This window comes from Phyllostomus discolor, chromosome 3 (genome assembly GCF_004126475.2).
Source record: "Phyllostomus discolor isolate MPI-MPIP mPhyDis1 chromosome 3, mPhyDis1.pri.v3, whole genome shotgun sequence".
NCBI classification, from domain to species: Eukaryota; Metazoa; Chordata; class Mammalia; order Chiroptera; family Phyllostomidae; genus Phyllostomus; species Phyllostomus discolor.
In genome coordinates, this window is record NC_040905.2 from 102,222,029 (window position 1) to 102,240,519 (window position 18,491).

Below are 18,491 nucleotides of genomic sequence, written 5' to 3' on the forward strand. Positions count from 1 at the left end.
TTACAGAGAACCAAGTTAAGTCCCATTACAGAAGATGACATTTCAGCTGGATCCCAAAGACTAAGAGTTTTATAGATTATAGTAATAATACAGACAGTCCCCTATTTATGATTTGACTTAGTTTTTTGACTTCACAGTGGTGAAGGTACCAATGCAGTAGAAACTGTACTTCAAATTTTTAACTTTGACCTTTCCCCAGGTTAGTGATATGGGGCACAAAGCTCTCTCATAAAGCTGGGCAAAGGTAGTGAGATGATTTTGTCCAACTAGAGGCCAATGTAAGTGTCCCGTTTAAGGTAGACTAGGCTAAGCTATGGTGTTCAGTAGGTTAGGTATATATCAAATCCATTTCTGACTTATGGTACTTTCAACTTACAATGGGTTTGACCACATCATAAGTGGAGGTCAACTGTAATAATAAACACTAATATAATACTTACTTTGTGCCAGGCACTGTTCTAAGACTTTAACATATATTAATTCATTTAAATCTTACAACCACTCCCTGAGGTAAGCATTACCATTGGTTTCCATTTCACAGAAGGGGACACTGAGGTACAGAAATGTAGTAATCTGCCTTCGGTCACAAAGACAGTAAAGGAAGGTGGTCATGTAGCCAGTTACAAAAGGCCTCCTGCAGCCCAAAAGAAAAGGCACATACAAAGGCATAAAGATGAAAACAAGTGGCAAATTTCTGGAATACAGTATCTAGTGAGACTGACCATAGGGAAAAAATGCTACAGGATTCGGAAGATGGCAGGTGAGTAGGTGGAAGCTGAGCCCTCGTGCTTGTGACCCCAGCACAGATTTTCAGCTGATCTTCTGACAAGTGACTTGAACAATCAACGGACTCTCAGCTAATATGAATTTTTGAAGCTAAGGACTACAGAGGATGCTTTACTCCATCCAGTAAGAGATTTTATAAATTGATGGGGAAATGCCTTGTGCGAAGCACCTGCAGCAGAGCAGAGGACAGAAAACACAGCTTAGTGGCTACCTCTCCCAGAGCAGGACCCTGGTCTCACACAAAGAAACCACAGCCCGAATCAGGAGACTTGGGAGGATGTACACAGTCTGGGACACTTAGGGTACACACACAGAGCGAGCAGCACATCCATAGCTGCAGTGCCAACCTGCAGAGTTCCAGAGAGAAGCTATGTCCTGAAACTGTCAGAGGCACTGCCAGGCTGTGGACAGCCCTGACCCAGAAGAGACTTCGTGCTTTTTGGGGAGGGAGAGAGCACGAAGAACTGGCCCAAGGCTCATTGCTGCAGTGTGGGGGCCACGTACAGACTCTTTGAAAAGAGGAGCTCAGGTAAGAATTGGCAGGGACCCTGTGCTCGCATGCATGCACAGAAGCTCTGACAACAAAGAAACCAGACTGAAAGTGCAGTTTGGTCCCACTGAGTCCAGCTGCACAGGAAAAACAGAAAGTGTCACGCTGAAGGCACTTTGGGACCTCACCCAGCATGGCTGAAGAGCAGGGTGCTGTGCAGAACAGAAAGTTTAGGCCTGAGTCTCCTGCGAGAGCAGCAGGCTGGAGACTGGACAGCCAGGAGCAGAACACCTGAGATTCACTTCAGCCAGGAAGGCCCCTCACAGGCAGGCGTACCCAACGCCCACCTGTGGGATTACAGGCTCTGCAGATCAGTGAGACCGGGCTCAGGAGCCCCCTGCTCAGCATATATCAGCAGGGGAAAGAAGCAGCTCTGAAAGAACCCCTTTCTTAACTTCTTTCAGACACTACAAACTATCCTGGTTCCTTAGGCCCTGATCCACTAAAACCAGCAGAACACAGAGATCAGGGACAGGTTCAACAATGTGTGTTCAGGGCCCTGCCCAGTCTCAGCTCTTATACAGAGCTGCCATCAGCACCAAGCAGAAAAGAGCTGCCCTTTTGCACAGATTGGCCCCTCACAGAAAGCAGACAACTAACACATCAGAAATTATGCATTACTGAATATAATCTGGGACAGACCAAGATCTGTGGCATTGGGGGAGGTGGGGGAGTGGGGAAACACTCCCACCACCTTCCCTGAAGATAAAAGTGACCCGCCCTGGGGGGGGGGGGGGGATGACTGAGGGATTCCACCCTCCCAATCCCACCAGAGGCCCCCTCTGAAGGCAGGTGGAGGTGGTACTGACAGTGCTCTCAGACATTAGATGAACCACCTCTAGGCCTTGTGCTGATGGGAAAGCTGGCAGAGCAGAAAAGTGGAGACCAGTCGAGCCTGAAGAAGACAGACTGTGGATCATCTGTAGTCTCAAACAGGCTGCCTATGGCTTGACTAGGACATCACCTAACGTACCAAGAGTGGATACAGAAAGAGAAGACAGTAGCAAATGCTAGATTCTGCTAAGACAAATTCCACCATGGTCATCTTCATTATGTGTATTATTTTTTCTCCTGCATAGCTTTTTAACATTTTTTTCTTCAAGACTCTTCCTATTAATTCACAAATTTTTAAAAAAATTTTTTTAAGAGAGGGAAGGGAGGGAGAAAGAGAGAGAGAGAGAAACATCAATGTACAGTTGCTGGGGGCTGTGGCTTGCAACCCAGGCATGTGCCCTGACTGGGAATCAAACCTGAACTGAGTGCCAACCTGAAAAGCAAAGGGTCACTGGTTTGATTCCTAGTCAGGGCACATGCCTGGGTTGCTGGCCAGGTCTCCAGTAGGGGGCTCACAAGAGGCAACCACGCACTGATGTTTCTCTCCCTCTCTTTCCCTCTCCCTTCCCCTCTATCTAAAAATAAATATACAAAATCTCTAAAGAAAAAAAAAAAAAGAAAAATCTCAAATAAACACCCTAATCCTACATCTATAAGAAGTAGAGGAACATCAATCAATGCCCAAATAAAGTAGAAGGAAGGAAATAATCAAGATCAAAGCATAATTAAATGGCATAGAAACTAAAAAAGCAATTCAAAGGATCAATGAATCCAGGATATGGTTCTTTGAAAAGATAAACAAAATTGACAAACTTTTAACCAGACTCATTGAGAGAAGAAAAAAAAGAGAGGACCCAAATAAATAATAACAGAAACAAAAGAAGAGAAGTTACAACTGATACCACAAAAACACAAAGGACTATACAAAATGACTATGAGCAACTCAACTATAAGCTAAGAAATTGGACAACCTGGGTGAAATGTACAATTTCTAGAAACATACAATCTTCCAAAACTGAATCAAGAAGCAGACAGTTTGAACAGACCAAAACAACTAGTGAAATTGAAGCAATAATAAAAAAACTCCAGGTACAAAAGCCCTGGACCAGATGGCTTCACAAGCTAATTTACCAAACATTTAAGGAACTAACTCCTACCCTTCTCAAACTATTCCAAAAAATTCAAGAGGGAGACTCCCAAACTCTTTTTATGAGGTCAATAGCCAGTATTATCCCAATTCCAAAAATAGGTAAAGACACAGCAAAGAAATACAACTACAGAACATTATCTCTGATGAACATAGATGCTAAAATCCTCAACAAAATACTGGCAATCCAGATCCAGCAATACATTACAAAATCATATACCATGATCGAGTAGGATTCATCCCAGGGATGCAAGGATGGTACAATATTTACAAATCAATAAATGTAATTTACCACATAAGCAAAATAAAGGGAAAAAAATCATATGATCCTATCAATAGATGCTAAAAAAGCATTTGATAAAATCTAGCACCCATATGTGATAAAAATGCTCAGCCAAGTGCGACTAGAGGGAGCACACCTCAACATAATAAAGGCCATATACAACAAAACTACAGTGAACATCATATTCAATGGGCAAAACCTAAAAGCTGTACTCTTAAGATCACGAACACAAGGATATCTGCTTTAACTACTCTTATTGAACATAGTACTGGAAGTTCTAGCCACAGTGACTAGATAAGGAAAAGAAACAAAAGGCAACCAAAATGGAAAGATGGAAGTAAAACTGTCATTATTTGCAGATGCGATGACAGTGTACATAGAATACCATATAGTCTCCATCAAAAAACTACTTGACCTAGTAAGTGAATTTGGCAAAGTAGTGGGATACAAAGTCAATATTCAGAATTAACATCATCAAAATGTCCACATTACCCGAAAGCTCTATAGATTCAATACAATTCCTATTAAAATACCAATGGCATATTTCACAGATCTACAACAAATATTTCAAAGAATTTATGTGAAATTAAAAAAACCCCAAATAGCCTCAGCAATCTTAAGAAAAACCAAGTAGGAGGGATCCCAGTACCTGATAATCAAACTATACTGCAAGGCCACTGTAATCAAAACAGCATGGTTCAGGCATAATAGACACAGTGATCAATGGAACAGAACAGAGAACCCAGAAATAAATGCATGGCTCTATGGTCAATTAATATTTGACAAATTGGGGATGAGCATACAATAGAGTAAAAATAGCCCTTCAATAAATGGCGTTGGGAGAACTGGACTGGTACATGCAAAAAAAGAAAAAGAAAGAAAGAAACTAGACCAGCAACTTACACCATATACCAGAAAAAACTCAAAACAGATAAAAGACTTAAATGTAAATTGTGACACTATAAAAGTCCTAAAGGAAAATATAGGTAGGAAAATTTCAGATATCCCACTTAGTAATATTTTTGCTGATATATCTCCTAAGGTAAGGGAAATAAAGGAGAAAATAAATGGGACCACATCAAATTAAAAAGCTTCTACAACACTAAAGAAACTGTCACCAAAATGAAAAGGGAACTGGCCATATGAGAGCATGTATTTGCCAATGATCCATTGGACAAGGGTTTGATCTCCAAAATATAAAGAGAACTCATACAACTCTACATCAGAAAGACAAACAATCCAATTAAAAATGGGCAAATGACCTGAACAGACACTTCTCCAAGGAGGACATACAGACGACCCACAGACATATGAAAGGATGACCAACATCACTGGCCATCAGAGAGATGCACATTAAAACCACAATGAGATTATCACCTCGTATCTGTCAGAATGGCTATCATTAATAAATCAATAAACAATAAGTGCTGGTGAGGATGTGGAGAAAAGGGAACCCTGGAGCATTGTTGATGGGAATGCAGACTGGTGCGGCCACTGTAGAAACCAGTATGGAATTTCAAAAAACTAAAAATTAAACTGCCTTTAGACCCAACAATTCCACTGCTGGGGATATATTCTAAGAATCCTAATCACCAATTCAAAAGAACTTAAGCACCCCTATGTTTATAGCAGCATTATTTAAAATAGCCAAGTGCTAGAAAGAGCCTAAGTGCCCATCAGTAAATAAATGGATCAAAAAACTGTGGTACATTTATACAATGCAATAGTGAACAGAAAACTTTTCACGACAGCATGGATGGAACTGGAGATTATTATGCTATATGAAATAAGCCAGGTGATGAAGGACATACAGCATTATGATCTCACCTATAAGACAAATCTAATGAACAAAAATAAACTAATAGGCAAAATAGAACCAGAGGCATGGAAACATGGAACAGACTGACAGCAACCAGAGTGGGTGGGGAAGGATAACGGCGGAACGATGGGGAAAGGGTTAGTCAAAAACCATATATAAATGACCTATGGACATGGACAACAGTGTGAGGACTGACTGTGAGAGTGGGGGGTGGGCTGGGTGGAGGAGAGCAAAGGGCAACAAATTGGGACAACCCTAACAGAGTAACAAAAAAAAAATTTATTTATTTATTTTATTTTTTAAGAAAAAACGAAGGTACGCCCTGGCTGGCATAGCTCAGTGGATTGAGCTGAGGCTGCGAACCAAAGCATTGCAGGTCCGATTCCCAGTCAGGGCACATGCCTGGGTTGCAGGCCACGACCCCCAGCAACCGCACATTAATCTCTCTCTCTCTCTCTCTCTCTCTCCCCCCCCCCCCCTTCCCTCTCTAAAAAAATAAATCTTTAAAAAAAAAAAAACAGTTCATGGAGCATTGATCTATTAAAAAAAAAAAGAAAAAAGGTACAAAGTAATGTGTACTGAATGTTAGCCATGTGTGAAAAGAATAGATATAAAAAATAATGCTACAGGCCATACAAAGAAGTTGGTCCTTTATACTTCATGAAGTTTTAGGCATGAAGTTTTCCAGTACAGCAATGGCATGTTTAGCATGTGCTTGGGAGATGATTTTGCCTGCACTACTGAGGATTAATTTGGGGGTGGGGGAGTGGTGAGATAGAGGAGAACTGAAACCTGGAGACCACCAAAGAGATTACTGGAAGATCCAGACAAGAGAAAACTCATAAAATAAGAGGAATCAAGACTCCTCCCCGACCCCGCCAGGAGACTTGGTAAATCAATAGATACAAGGGGTGAGGGTCCAGAAAGCTACCAAGGTCCCTAGCTCAACAACCAGGTGACTCAATTAAGCACATAAAGAAGGCTTCAGAAGGAATAGGTTTGAAAGAGAGAAAAGGCTAAGTTTGGGGTACATGTAACACTTATCGGCCAGTAGTCAAGATACAAATCTAGAGCCTACAAGAACAATCTGAGCTATAGATATAAATTTCAGAGTTACTGAAACCCAGGCAGATTTCAAAGCCCTGAAGGTATAAGGAGATCACACAAGAGGAATCTCTAGAATGAGAAAAGTGTCAAGTTTGAAAACCCAATCAACACCAAGTTTAAGAACTTATCCAGGGAACGATTAAGAGGTAAGTGGTAAGAAGACAGGAAGATCAGAGTAACTAAAAGAGAGGTTTCAAAAAGTGAGAGGCCAAGTGTCAACTGCTACAAAGAATTAGTTTGAGGCTTGGGAAAAAAAAAAAAAGCCCCTGGAAATCAACATGTAAGAAATCACTGATAATCTTTTCATAGTAATTACAGTAGTGACCTCAACAGTGGACTTAGCCATAAATGGGAAATACGAAAGTGTAGATCATCAGCAGGAACAATAGTTAACAATTACTAAGCCCTCACATTGAATGAGGGCATTCTAAGTGCTTCTCATATAGTAACTCACTAAATGCTCTTAAAGCTTCTATGTTTAAAAACCCTCTATTATTTTTCTGGTTTTACAAACAGGAAGCAAAGGCAGAAAAATTAAACAACTTGCCCAAGATCACACACTGGATAACAACGGAGTTGGAACTTTATCCCCAGCAATCTAACTACCACTGCCAAGGTAACAGATTATTCTTTCCAAAATTGGGTAATAAAAGAAAAGAGAAACAAAATGCATTGAGTTGTTACTACATGACAAGTATGTACTGTATCTTGAACTCTGAAACACAGAAAGAGGCAGCTTCAAAGACAAGTTATCTTTTGTTGTTTCTTTGATTTTGTATTTGCATTGGAGAAACATGCGAGTACCCTGCAGCATAGAGGAAAAGTACTAGAAAAGGAAAATTAAAGTAGGGTTTCTCAACTTTGGGACTACTGACACTTTGGGCTGGGTAGTTCTTTGTTGTAGAGCTGCACTGTGCACTGTAGAATGTTTAGCAGCGTCCCTGTCATTCATTCATTAGAAGCCAGCAGCACCCTTCCCTTCCTCCTTTTGTGACAACCAAAAATGTCTCCAGTTTTTTTTACTAAATAAAAGGTGGTTAAACTGCCCCTGGTTGAAAACCACTCAACTGAGGTAACATGGGATCATAGAGACAGCAGGTTTTGAAGGATGGAATAGGATCAAACAGAAGTGCAAGCTAACATTTGTCCAAAGTGATGATTAACTTTGCTAATGATCAAACACAAAATTACCTTTATGTCTGGATCTGACAGCTGGTTCTTCAACAATTCATAGTCATTTGTTTCACCCTTGACAAGAAAGGGGAAAAATAAGACTTACTTGCTTTGCTTTCCTGTTAAAGATCAACAGCATGACTTTTAATTATATCTTAACATCTGATGAAATTACAAAAGGAACACTATAACTCCTACTGATCAATTGTGGATTATAAAACTGTGACTATAAAAGTTTTAAAATTCATGTTGGTGGAGCTAGGGAGCTTGGAAAAAAATGACAAAAAAACCACTTGAATAGGATAGAGATGCATATTACATATAAAATAATCATTGTATGTCAATTATTCTTCAACTTAAGCAAAACAAATGTCATTCTGATTTTTTCCTCCATAGGTGAGAATCAGTAGAATCACTTTTAAACTAACACAAAAACAAACCAAAACAAATCCCCATTAACCGAGCTGGTTTATTGTCACAAAGTAATGCAACAATAAACCAGCAATTCCTAAAGAAAGAAAATGCTATGCCCTGCCTGGTGCAGCTCAGTGGATTAAGCGTGGGCCACAAACCAAAGGGTCACCAGTTCAATTTCCAGTCAGGGCACATGCCCGGGTTTCAGGCCAGGTCCCCAGTGGGGGCCACATGAGAGGTAACTGCACATTGATGGTTCTCTCCCTCTCTTTACCCCTCCCTTCCCCTCTCTAAAAATAAATAAAATCTTAAAAAAAAAAAAAGACGACAAAGAAAATGCTATGATCTAATAGTTTTTTTACTGTAGCACCTGCTTAAGTTTTTAAAAGATACTATGTAAATAAAGCAGCTGAAGTGAAACCTCAGCAAAATATTATTACTTTAATTGTGAACTGACAGCATCATACTATTATTAAATATTTGATTTCAAGATGGATATCTAAAATTCATGTTATTATGTTAACCGGTCTTTAGTATAATAGCTGTAATTGTATTCTGACCAATAAAAAACAAACCTCCACATGTCAATAAAGCTGGGGAGGGAGCAGCAGGGAACACCAAACTTGACGTGTTATCTGTTACCTTTTTGTACTTCAACAAGACTTCTCTCACAGTTCCACCAAATCGAACAGTTTTTCTTGGGGGAGAGTTGAAGAAATCATTCTCTAATTCAAGCACATCTGAAATCCTGTACAACCAAGATTATCAAGCCATTAAGTGTATGACAGAGAATTATAAAAATTATACCAACATTTATCGAACCATCATCATTCAGCACGACAACTGCTAAAGCCTCTTAACTGGACTTCCTGCTTCCACTCTTATCCCCCAATAATCCATTCTTCATTCAAGAGATCTAATGATATTTCAGAAACTAAAAACAACTAATGCTACTCTACTTTCCTGCTTAACTTCTCCAAAGGTTTCCTGCTTCACTCAGAATTCACATCTAAACTCCATACTGAGGTCTTCAAGGTCCTCATTAATCTGGCCCCTGCCTAACACTCTGACCTCATTTCCAACTACCTACTATACTGCAGCCAGTCCTTTCCATTCTAAAAATTTGCCTAGCTGGTTCCATTTCACTTGCTGTTGTTCCCCCGTCTCAGCGATTTTCAATAATTTTCATCTCATCACACACATCAATTACTAAAACTCTATGGCACACCACAAAATATACTTTTTGCCGATCTGATAAAAAAAACACACAGGCATAATTTTTGATACGTTCACACTAGATGGCTACCACTGTGTTGGCTGTTGGCATTTTTTTTTATTTGACAATCTAATGGAAAGGAGGTCAGTGCCCCTGACTTATTAAATACCCAGGAATTGCATTTTTTTAACTGATTTGAGAGGGGGGAAGAGAGAGACAGAGGGACAGAGAAACAGGGATTTGTAGTTCCACTTATGTATGCATTCATTGGTTGATTCTTGTTTGTGCCCTGACCAGGGATGGGACCCACAACCTTGACAGACTGGGAGGGTGCTCTAACCAACTGACCTACCCAGCCAGGGGACTACTGCATATTTAAAAATTCTTGTAGCACATAATTGAAAATCACTGGCCTTAAACACTCACTCCCAGATCTACATTAAGGTTGCATTCTTGTCTTCATTCAAATTGAAGCTCAAATGTCAGAAAGGTCTGCCCCATCGGAAATCTGAAATACACCGCAATTATTACTATCTGAAATCATCCCGTTCCTCTATTTACTGTCTTTCCCTTCCTAGACTGTAAGCTCTGTTGTGAGCAGTGACTTTCTCTCTTTTGATAGACTACTGTCCCCAGTGTCTAACACAGTAGGTAGGCACTTAATAAAGTTAAACCCCAAAGTGTTTTCGGGGGCAAAACACTTTAAAATCTTAAAACAGATTTTTGACTGTTAAACGTGTGTTGAAGTAAATCTCATATAAAAAAATTAAGATTCAATTTGCCATCAATGACAGCATTGCGCTGATAATTCAAATAGCCTAGGAAAATAGGAAACTCTTTCCAAATCCAAACGAAGCAGGAGAGGAGTAAAGGTGCAGAATGCAGTACCCAAGGCTGGAACGCTAGGAGGGAGCCCCGTGGGGCGTACAGGGGACGCTGGAACAAAAAATAGATTCATTTTTCCAGCCCCACACCCAACTTTAATATCCACTTAAAGAGCATGGGCTGCCCTAGCTGGTGTGCTCAGTGGATTGAGCGCCGGCCTGCCAACCGAAAGAACGCCGACTGGTTCCCCCCCAGTCAGGGCACCTGCCTGGGATGCGGGCCAGATGCCGGGTTAGGAGCGTGGAGAGACAATCTATTAATGCTTCTCTCACGAGTCGATGTTTCTCTCCCTCTCTGTCTCCCTCCCTCCCCCTCTCTAAAGATAATAAATAAATAAATAAATAAATAAGTAAAATCTTTTAAGAAAATTTTTAAAAAGAAAAGAAAAAAGAGCATAGGCTTACGCTTGAGAAGCTGCGATGATCATGTACCCTCTACCCTCTTCTCCCACCCCACACTATTAGCTCTGTCCCAGGCCCTTTCAAATCCGCTCCCCTACATCGCTCCTGGGCTTCGGTCCCAGCCGCTCAGAAGGAAACGGGCCATACTCTTACCCAGGCCTGGCTGCGCCCAGCATCTTCACCGCAGAGGCCGAGGCGGCCGAACCTCCAGGTAACCGCGTGTGAAGCACTGGGGCCGCCATGGAGCCGAACAAATGCGAAGGCTGCGCCTCACGCCGGAAGTAGTGCTCCCTCTAGTGCCGCCTTTGTCCCGGAAGCGACCTTCAACCAATCGGGAACCCCACGTGGGGAGAGCGTAGTGACCCCACGAGCTAGAGCGCCGCCAAAGCTCTGTCCTACCTCGAGCCCCTACCACTTGGAGGACTTTTTCCGCCCAGCGAGGTGAGGGGCTAGAGCGGCCTAAAGTACGCTCTGGAAGAAGGGAGGTACGTAGGGCCTGCCAGGTTTAGCTTTAAGGATCCCAGAGAAAGTACGGGACACCCGAGGCTAAACGGCAGTTGGGTTCCTCGAATATTAACTTTTTGCAGTCAAAGCATGCCTCTGTCAAACTGAAGAACCTGGTGCCCTGTAGATTAACTCAAACCCTCAGACAGATGAAGTGGGCAGAGGGTTCAAACTAGACAGCTTGCCCCAAGACACTAAGCTCTATATCCACTGCACTAGCCTCAAGGATAATTTTATCCTCACGGAAACAGGTTTCCCGAGCGACTCACCCCAAAACCTCAGAGTGTGATGATACTGCGCTGAGAAATCAAAGAGCGAAAGGAGACAGTTTCCACGGGCGTTAAGCCCTTTAACTTAAAATTTTATTAAAGGAGGTACAGGAGCCAGATCTACAAAGCAGCAAAGGACCTTACAAGCATAAAGAATAGCATGAGGCAAAGTATGAAGGATTGGGAGGCAGAGGGAAGGAGTGACACAACCTCCTCTCCGTCTGGAAGGGAAAATGTTGCAACCTTTGGAAACCCATCAAAAGCACTTTGTATCGGTTGTAGCACCTTGTTAAATATAAAATAATGTTAAAATAAGTAACTGTCTTTTTGCTCTCTCCATTTCGTTTCACTATTGCTTCCCTCACTGCTTTAGGGTTCCTGCAGAATGTTAGGCAGAATCATCAATGACTGAAGAGCAGCGGAAATTGCACCCTACCTCACAGATGCTACAAGACAGCTATTTAAGTGGGAATCTCTTCCTCTCCACCCCCAAAGGAAAAAAATTAAACCAGTCTCCTGGCACTCTCATGTAGTGTCAGAAGTATAACTGCACTGTTAAAGCAATTTAACTATTCTTATTTTTAAAACGTTCGATATGTACAAGAGAATGTTAATGTAAATTACAAAACATAATAAAATGAATACCTGTGAATGTACCACCCAATTTATGAAAAAAAATTAACCTGTACTATTGAAACTTACTGTGGGCTCCTCCCAAATTTCACCTTCTCTCTGCTTCCTTCCAAAAGTAATCACTATCCTGATTTTTAAAAATAATTTTCTTGTCTTTATATAATTACCATATATATTCGTAGATATACACTATTTACTATTCCTTGTCTTTGAACTTGAGTTATTTCCTTGCTATATTATACTGCTGCTTGTTTGCAATCAACTTTGTATCTAGACTCCATCCCTGTTATATGTAGTTGTATTTTCTCTGCCATATAGCATTCCATTGTATGAATACACCATGATTTATATTCTCCATTTTCCTATCACCAACATTTAGAGCGTTTCCTTTCTCCATCCCCACACTCATTATGTAATTTCTGATTATTCTTGTATATTCTGTACCCTGCGTGTGAGAATTGTTTTTATGGTAGAATTGTTGGTTTGAAGGATACAACAGTCAAAGAACTTTCTAAAGTTGTGCCATTATACACTTATAGTAGTGTCTTCTCCTTAAGCTTAAGCACAGATCCTTCCTTATTTTTCCAAAGCTTAAGATAAGGTTGCCAAGTTTGAAAATTTTATCAATGGAAGTCTGATTTGCAAGAAAAATCTTAAAACTAAATAGCATAATTCAGTGTTGGAAATCTTTGGTCATGTCCCTTCATTGGGGATCCTTTCCCCAGTTACCCAGGGCCAACTCACCATGCCAGGAAAACAGCCTTCTTTATCAGTCTTGTCTTTCAGATCAGATCAAAGAAAATAAAGACCCCAGACACACTCCAAAAAAAACAAAACAACAAAACAAAGAGCATGCTGCCTACAAAGATGAAGCCTTGCCCACAATGTAGTCATCCTTTTTACCTCACTGCATTACAGTTGTTCATAATTGTTCTGAGCTTCTTCATTCCAGGATGAATTTTTGCTTTATTTTCATATACCCAGAAGACCTATTAAACTGTTTTTTCAAAAAAGCACCCTTCCCCTAGAGATAAATTTTACAATCATCCCTAGAGTAGTTCTATAGGTTAAAACCTCTTGGCTTGAAAGTAACAGAAACCATTTCAAGCTAGCCTAAGGAGAATCTAAGGACACAAGGGTAACTTAAGGCATCAGAAAAGAATCCATCATTGCCCAAGTTTGGATCAGGTACCCTTCTGAAACTCAGTCTAGAGAGATGAGGTCATATTGTAGCAAATGGCTTCCAATGAATCTTTGCTGTGGATGAGAGAGGGTCACTTTAAATGCTCAACAAATGTTTTTTAAATGTTTGAATGTTGGGAAGAGCCAGAGCAACAATTTCTAAATAGCAAAACCAAAAGTAGATATCCCATTTGTTCCTTTCCTCTTTCCAAAGAGTCAATAATTATGAGTCAACTATCTTTATAAAAACTCTACTCATTAGTGAAAGATCTCATTAAAGATGTATATATACACATCATATATGTTTGTGTGTGTGTGTACAGACCATTAATTTAGAGCCTTCCTTTCCAAGTATTACAGAGCAGTATAAAGCAGTTTCCCTACCTTGATAGTATTGACATTTGGGGCCAGATAATGTTTTTTGAAGGGGGCAGGCTGTCCTGTGTATTGTAAAATGTTTAGCAGCATCTCTGGCCTCTGCCCAGTAGATGACAGTAACGTTCCCCTTCTCCCTATTGTGACAAACAAAAATGTCTCTAAATGCCAAATGGCCCCTGGGTGGTAATACTGATCGATTTAAAAACCATTGGTAAAGAACATGGCCTTAGTAAACTTTTAGTACAATTAAAGACACAAAACATTTTTGAAACAATTAGAGAACAAAAACTAAAACAATATACAAGATTATATTGCAAACGATCATAACATTTCAATTTTCATTTAATAATCTTGGGGGAACATAGAAAAAATAATTTACCATTTTATTCTGTTGGAAAATAACAGTGGTCATATACAAGAGCCTCATGGTGTTTAATGCTATTTGGAATGTTGTTCAGATTTTTACCAGAAGGATGCTACAGATAAAAGTACCTTAATTTCCCCCCACAATTTCTCAGATAGCAACTGTATCTGACTGAAGTTGTGAATCAGTAACATATTTCATATTGTTTTATTGGGACAATTTCAGAAATGAGCTTTATCTGTCTAATTGGCTTTGGTTTGTAAGGACCACCTAACCTTAGCTTTATCTGTTCTTACAGGCTTTCAATCTAATAATGCACATCTACATTAATCTATTCAACAAATATCTATTGAACACCTAGGTACCAGGACCTGTGCTATGCATTTGGGGATATGTGGTCAGCAAATAATACTACTAACAGTTCTTCCCCTCATGGAGTTTACCATCTAATGAGAGAAAGAGACATTGATCAAATGTGAATTTAACAAATGTATTAAGCCCTTAATACATTTGGTGCTATGTGGTTCTACAATGGACAGAAGTTACCTCTTCAGGGAGCTCAGGGAAGTTTTCCTAAGAAAGTGAAAAATTGAGTTGAAATCTAAGAATCACTAAGGGTGAAGGGATGAGGCTAAGGAATGGTGGTGGCTGAGATGAAGAGGATCATTTGAGAAAACAGCCAAAATAGGAACCCTCAACTAAATAAATGATCGGGAATTCATTTGTAAGGACAATATTCCTTGTCCTTCCTTACAGTCAAGTTATATTAGTCCCTTCGCAGAGCAAGACAAAAAGATACAGCAATCTAAACTGAATGGATGTTAAGTTTTAGAAGTATTATTTAACATAAATTTACCATGTATAATCTGATAATGGTACTGGAAAGTTTTGTCCATATGAAACCATTTAACTAAAAACTTAGTTCTATAGCAGAGGATAAAGAACACCCTAAAACTGTATTTAATTGAATGATCCACTAAAATAGTATGGCAAATACATAGTGTATGATATAAATGCATGTTAAGGAAGAAGAATGGCAGAGTAGAAAGAGCATTAAGCTCTAAAGCAGTGCCCTGGCCAGTGTAGCTCAGTTGGTTGGAGCATCCTCCTGTAGACCCGTGATCTTTTGATCACAGGTTCTAATTCCCAGTCAGGGCACATACCCAGATTGTGTGTTTGATCCCTGGTTGTGACATGTACAAGAAGTCAACCAATTAATGCTTCTCTCTCTCTCTCTCTCTCTCTCTCAAAGCAATGAAAAAAATATCCTCAGGTGAGAACAAAAATATAAATGAATAAATAAATAAACTCTAGAGCAGTATGCCTTGACCTAGCTTAGAAGGTTGAACTAGTAGCTCACCAATTTCTGCCCAACTCAGAAATTGAACCAGACAAGAACCAGAAAAATATTCTTTCTCAGGCTGATCCAACCAGACTACTGCTGAAATAAGTCCTTAAGCCCATTTCTACTTTTCCAAAAGTACATCACTTCGTTAATCATAACTAATGACCCCCATGCCATTTTGCCCCACAAAGTCAATCTATGAGAGAACATAAGATGATGAGGAATTTACACTGGATTTGTGAACTGTAGTGTTGGAAGCATTAGTTATACCACATGCAATCTATAATTGAACCCAGAGAAAGGATGACTTATGCAGAGAATCATTTTTGTGTTCCATGTAGTGCCTAGTATTTAGTATGAGCTAAATTTAAAAATATATCAATGTAATCACTCTTTAGTAACTCAGTTTTAGAAGTCTTGAGTAAGACCAAAGGTGAAAATGAGACTCTTTGAATGCTGTTATTATAAAGCTAAGTCCAAAATACTTCAGTGTATTTTTTAAATTGATTTGAGAGTGAGAGAGGGTAGGGGAGAGTGAATCACTGATTTGCTGTTCCACTTATTTTTGCATGTATTGGTTGATTCTTGTATGTGCCCTGACAAGGGATCAAATCCACAACCTTAACTTGTCAGGTTGATGCTGTAACTAAATGAGCTACCCAGCCAGGGCTTACTTCAATGTGTTTTGTATGTCCTGTGAGAAAAACAAGAGAGAGAGGATTCCAGCCTTTGAGGAGCTTACAAATCTGTAAAGTAAGATTTCACTGCACATGAACAACTTTAGAAAAACTTTAAAAGGGAGCATGAAAACAAAGGTACAGAACAAGATGTACAGTATCCTGCTATTTACATTTTCCTAAGAAAGCACACTCACATATATATGTATGTTGGGTTTCACAATCTCTCAATAGGTACATCAGACACTAATAGCAATGACTGGGAAAGGGCCGTGGAAGACTGGGGGGTTAGGGATTGGAGGAAGACTTACTTTTCACTATATAGCCTTTAGCACTATTTCACTTAAAAAAAAAAACTATGTTCATGTACTGCCTCTAAAAAATTAAAATCATCTGGTAGTAAGGGAAATGTAAAATGCTTCACCATCTTCTCTGAACTCAAATTCAAACCTCTAAGATGACATTATTTTAATGAGGCACTCTACAATGCAGTGAGAGGATAATTATACTGGTTTATTGGAAAGAGAACACAAACGCAGGGCCACTAACCAGCTACGCAATTTTAAGTAATTGACTTATGATTTTTGTTAGCTTTGGAGGAGAAAGAGAAGGGGCTAGACTAAATGACCTTTGGGATTCTCAAAGTCAATGGGCAATCATTAGTAGCTGATTGGTTCATAACCATTTATTAGGTCCAAATTTATTATTGCTTAGAAACATTTATTAAAAAAACATTTATTAGGTTACAAACCAAAATGCCCATCAATAAGAAACAAGTTAAATTAATTATGATGCAGCCACTGAATGGAATATCATGTGTCCGTATGATCTTTGACATATGTTAAGTGAAAAAAACAAGATGCTGAGCAGTATGTAAAAAACACAGAAATATGTAAGTACTTTATATATAAAATTAATAATGTATAATGAATATATTATATAAATAAAAGGATTTATAAGAAACTAAGAACATTATTTGTCTATCAGTTGCACTGTGCCAAAGATTGTAGTGAAAATTCAGTATGTGCCATTTATGCTCCTAAAATGTTGTAATATGGAAACATATTACCTAGCCAAAGATTTAAAATTTAAAGATCTGTCCATCCTATAAAAACAATTCTGTTTTTAAAAAAGATTTTATTTATTTATTTTAGAAAGAGGGGAAAAGAGGGAGAAAGAGAGGGAGAGAAACATCAATGTGTGGTTGCCTCCCACATGGCCCCCAATAGGGACCTGGCCCACAACCCAGGCATGTGCCCTGACTGGGAATCAAACTGGCGACCCTTTGGTTCACAGCCCATGCTCAATCCACTGAGCTACACCAGTCAGGGCCAAACAATTTTTTTAAAATGTGATAAAAATAAACCAGGAAAGTTTAGTGTTTTAAAAATACATAAACATCTATCTTCATTAAGATGATTAAAGCTGTTTCTATTTATCTTTCAAGGGGACTATCTTCTCTTCTAGGCCCTATTGGTAGCACCTGAAATTCACTAATCAAAATCCAATCATATTAGTATTTACATAAAATCCAATCTATATTAGTATTGATCAGCCATTGCAAGATTAAAGGCTTTTCTGTAGGTTGCTGCAAACTCAAGGGATGAATATACACACACTTCTCTACAATGTCCTTTGCACTCAACTGTTGCATATATTTATTCCTTAAAAAGAAATTTATATGTGTCATGTGTTTATACATTGCTGGTTTAATCAAACTATTCTTTTTTTGTAATTGTGGTAAAATACACAGCAAATTTACCATCTTATTCATTTTTAAGTGTACAAAGTAATAGTGTTAAGTACATTCATATTTTTGTGCAACCCACCTCCAGAACTCTTTTCACCTGAAATTATACCTTTTAAATAACTCCCTATTGTATACTTTCCCCAGCCCCTAGCAACCAGCATTCTACTTTCTGTCTCTATGGATTTGATTTTCTAGAAATCTCATATAAGTGGAATCATACAGTATTTCCTGTTTCACTTAGGAGAATGTCCTTCCAATTATTCTTTTGTCCAAGCATCTGTAATGCATAAAGTCTTCCAGCTTGAGTTAATTTGTAATTTGTTAAAATTACAAATAGAAAATACTGACACAGAGCACAGAAAATAGGGAGAAATGTAAAAACAGCTAAAAATTTTGCAAGTTTTGATCCAAAGCATTGTACCACCTAAAAAATGTAGGGTTGTTTTTTTTTTTGCCTATAAGTAGAAATTTCAAAAGGAAACTATCTCTGTATCAGAGCATTCTTACATAAACAGTCACTGATAAAGACATTGAACATTGAACTGACAAAGACAATAAAGAGCATAAAAGGTGAGCAGTCCCATATGAATTCTATTTTATCATATATATGCAATCAAAATGCAATCAAATCAGATTTTAAATCCTTAGGAAAAAGGGAAATTCAGATGCTACTTAAATCAAATCAACATATAAATATAAATTGTAGCATAACACATTGATTGTATTAACCTTTCTTTTTTAAGATTTTATTTATTTTTAGAGAGAGGGGAAGGG

The 18,491-nt window shown here is 38.9% G+C and overlaps 1 protein-coding gene and 1 long non-coding RNA gene across 3 annotated transcripts in view; one reads left to right on the forward strand and one right to left on the reverse strand.

Annotated features, from left to right (window-relative positions):
- Window positions 1–10,917, reverse strand: part of RRN3 (RRN3 homolog, RNA polymerase I transcription factor) — a 41,430-nt gene extending 30,513 nt beyond the window's left edge. Inside the window, exons 1-3 of one of the 2 annotated variants that reach the window (XM_028513121.2) lie at window positions 10,769–10,917; window positions 8,756–8,861; window positions 7,718–7,774 (exon numbers count right to left, since the gene is read on the reverse strand). In XM_028513121.2, coding sequence (XP_028368922.1) covers window positions 7,718–7,774; window positions 8,756–8,861; window positions 10,769–10,857 — 252 coding nt within the window. In that variant the 5' untranslated portion in view covers window positions 10,858–10,917. Of the gene's footprint in view, window positions 1–7,717; window positions 7,775–8,755; window positions 8,862–10,618; window positions 10,657–10,768 lie in introns of those variants that run through there. The other variant, XM_036020911.1, reaches the window with a different exon arrangement.
- A 10-nt stretch (window positions 10,918–10,927) lies between these two features.
- LOC118499561 lies at window positions 10,928–16,303 on the forward strand. The gene is made up of 3 exons (XR_004902057.1): window positions 10,928–11,100; window positions 11,371–11,558; window positions 11,762–16,303. It is a non-coding gene; the product is annotated as an uncharacterized LOC118499561 (long non-coding RNA).
- The last annotated feature ends 2,188 nt before the right edge of the window (window positions 16,304–18,491 follow it).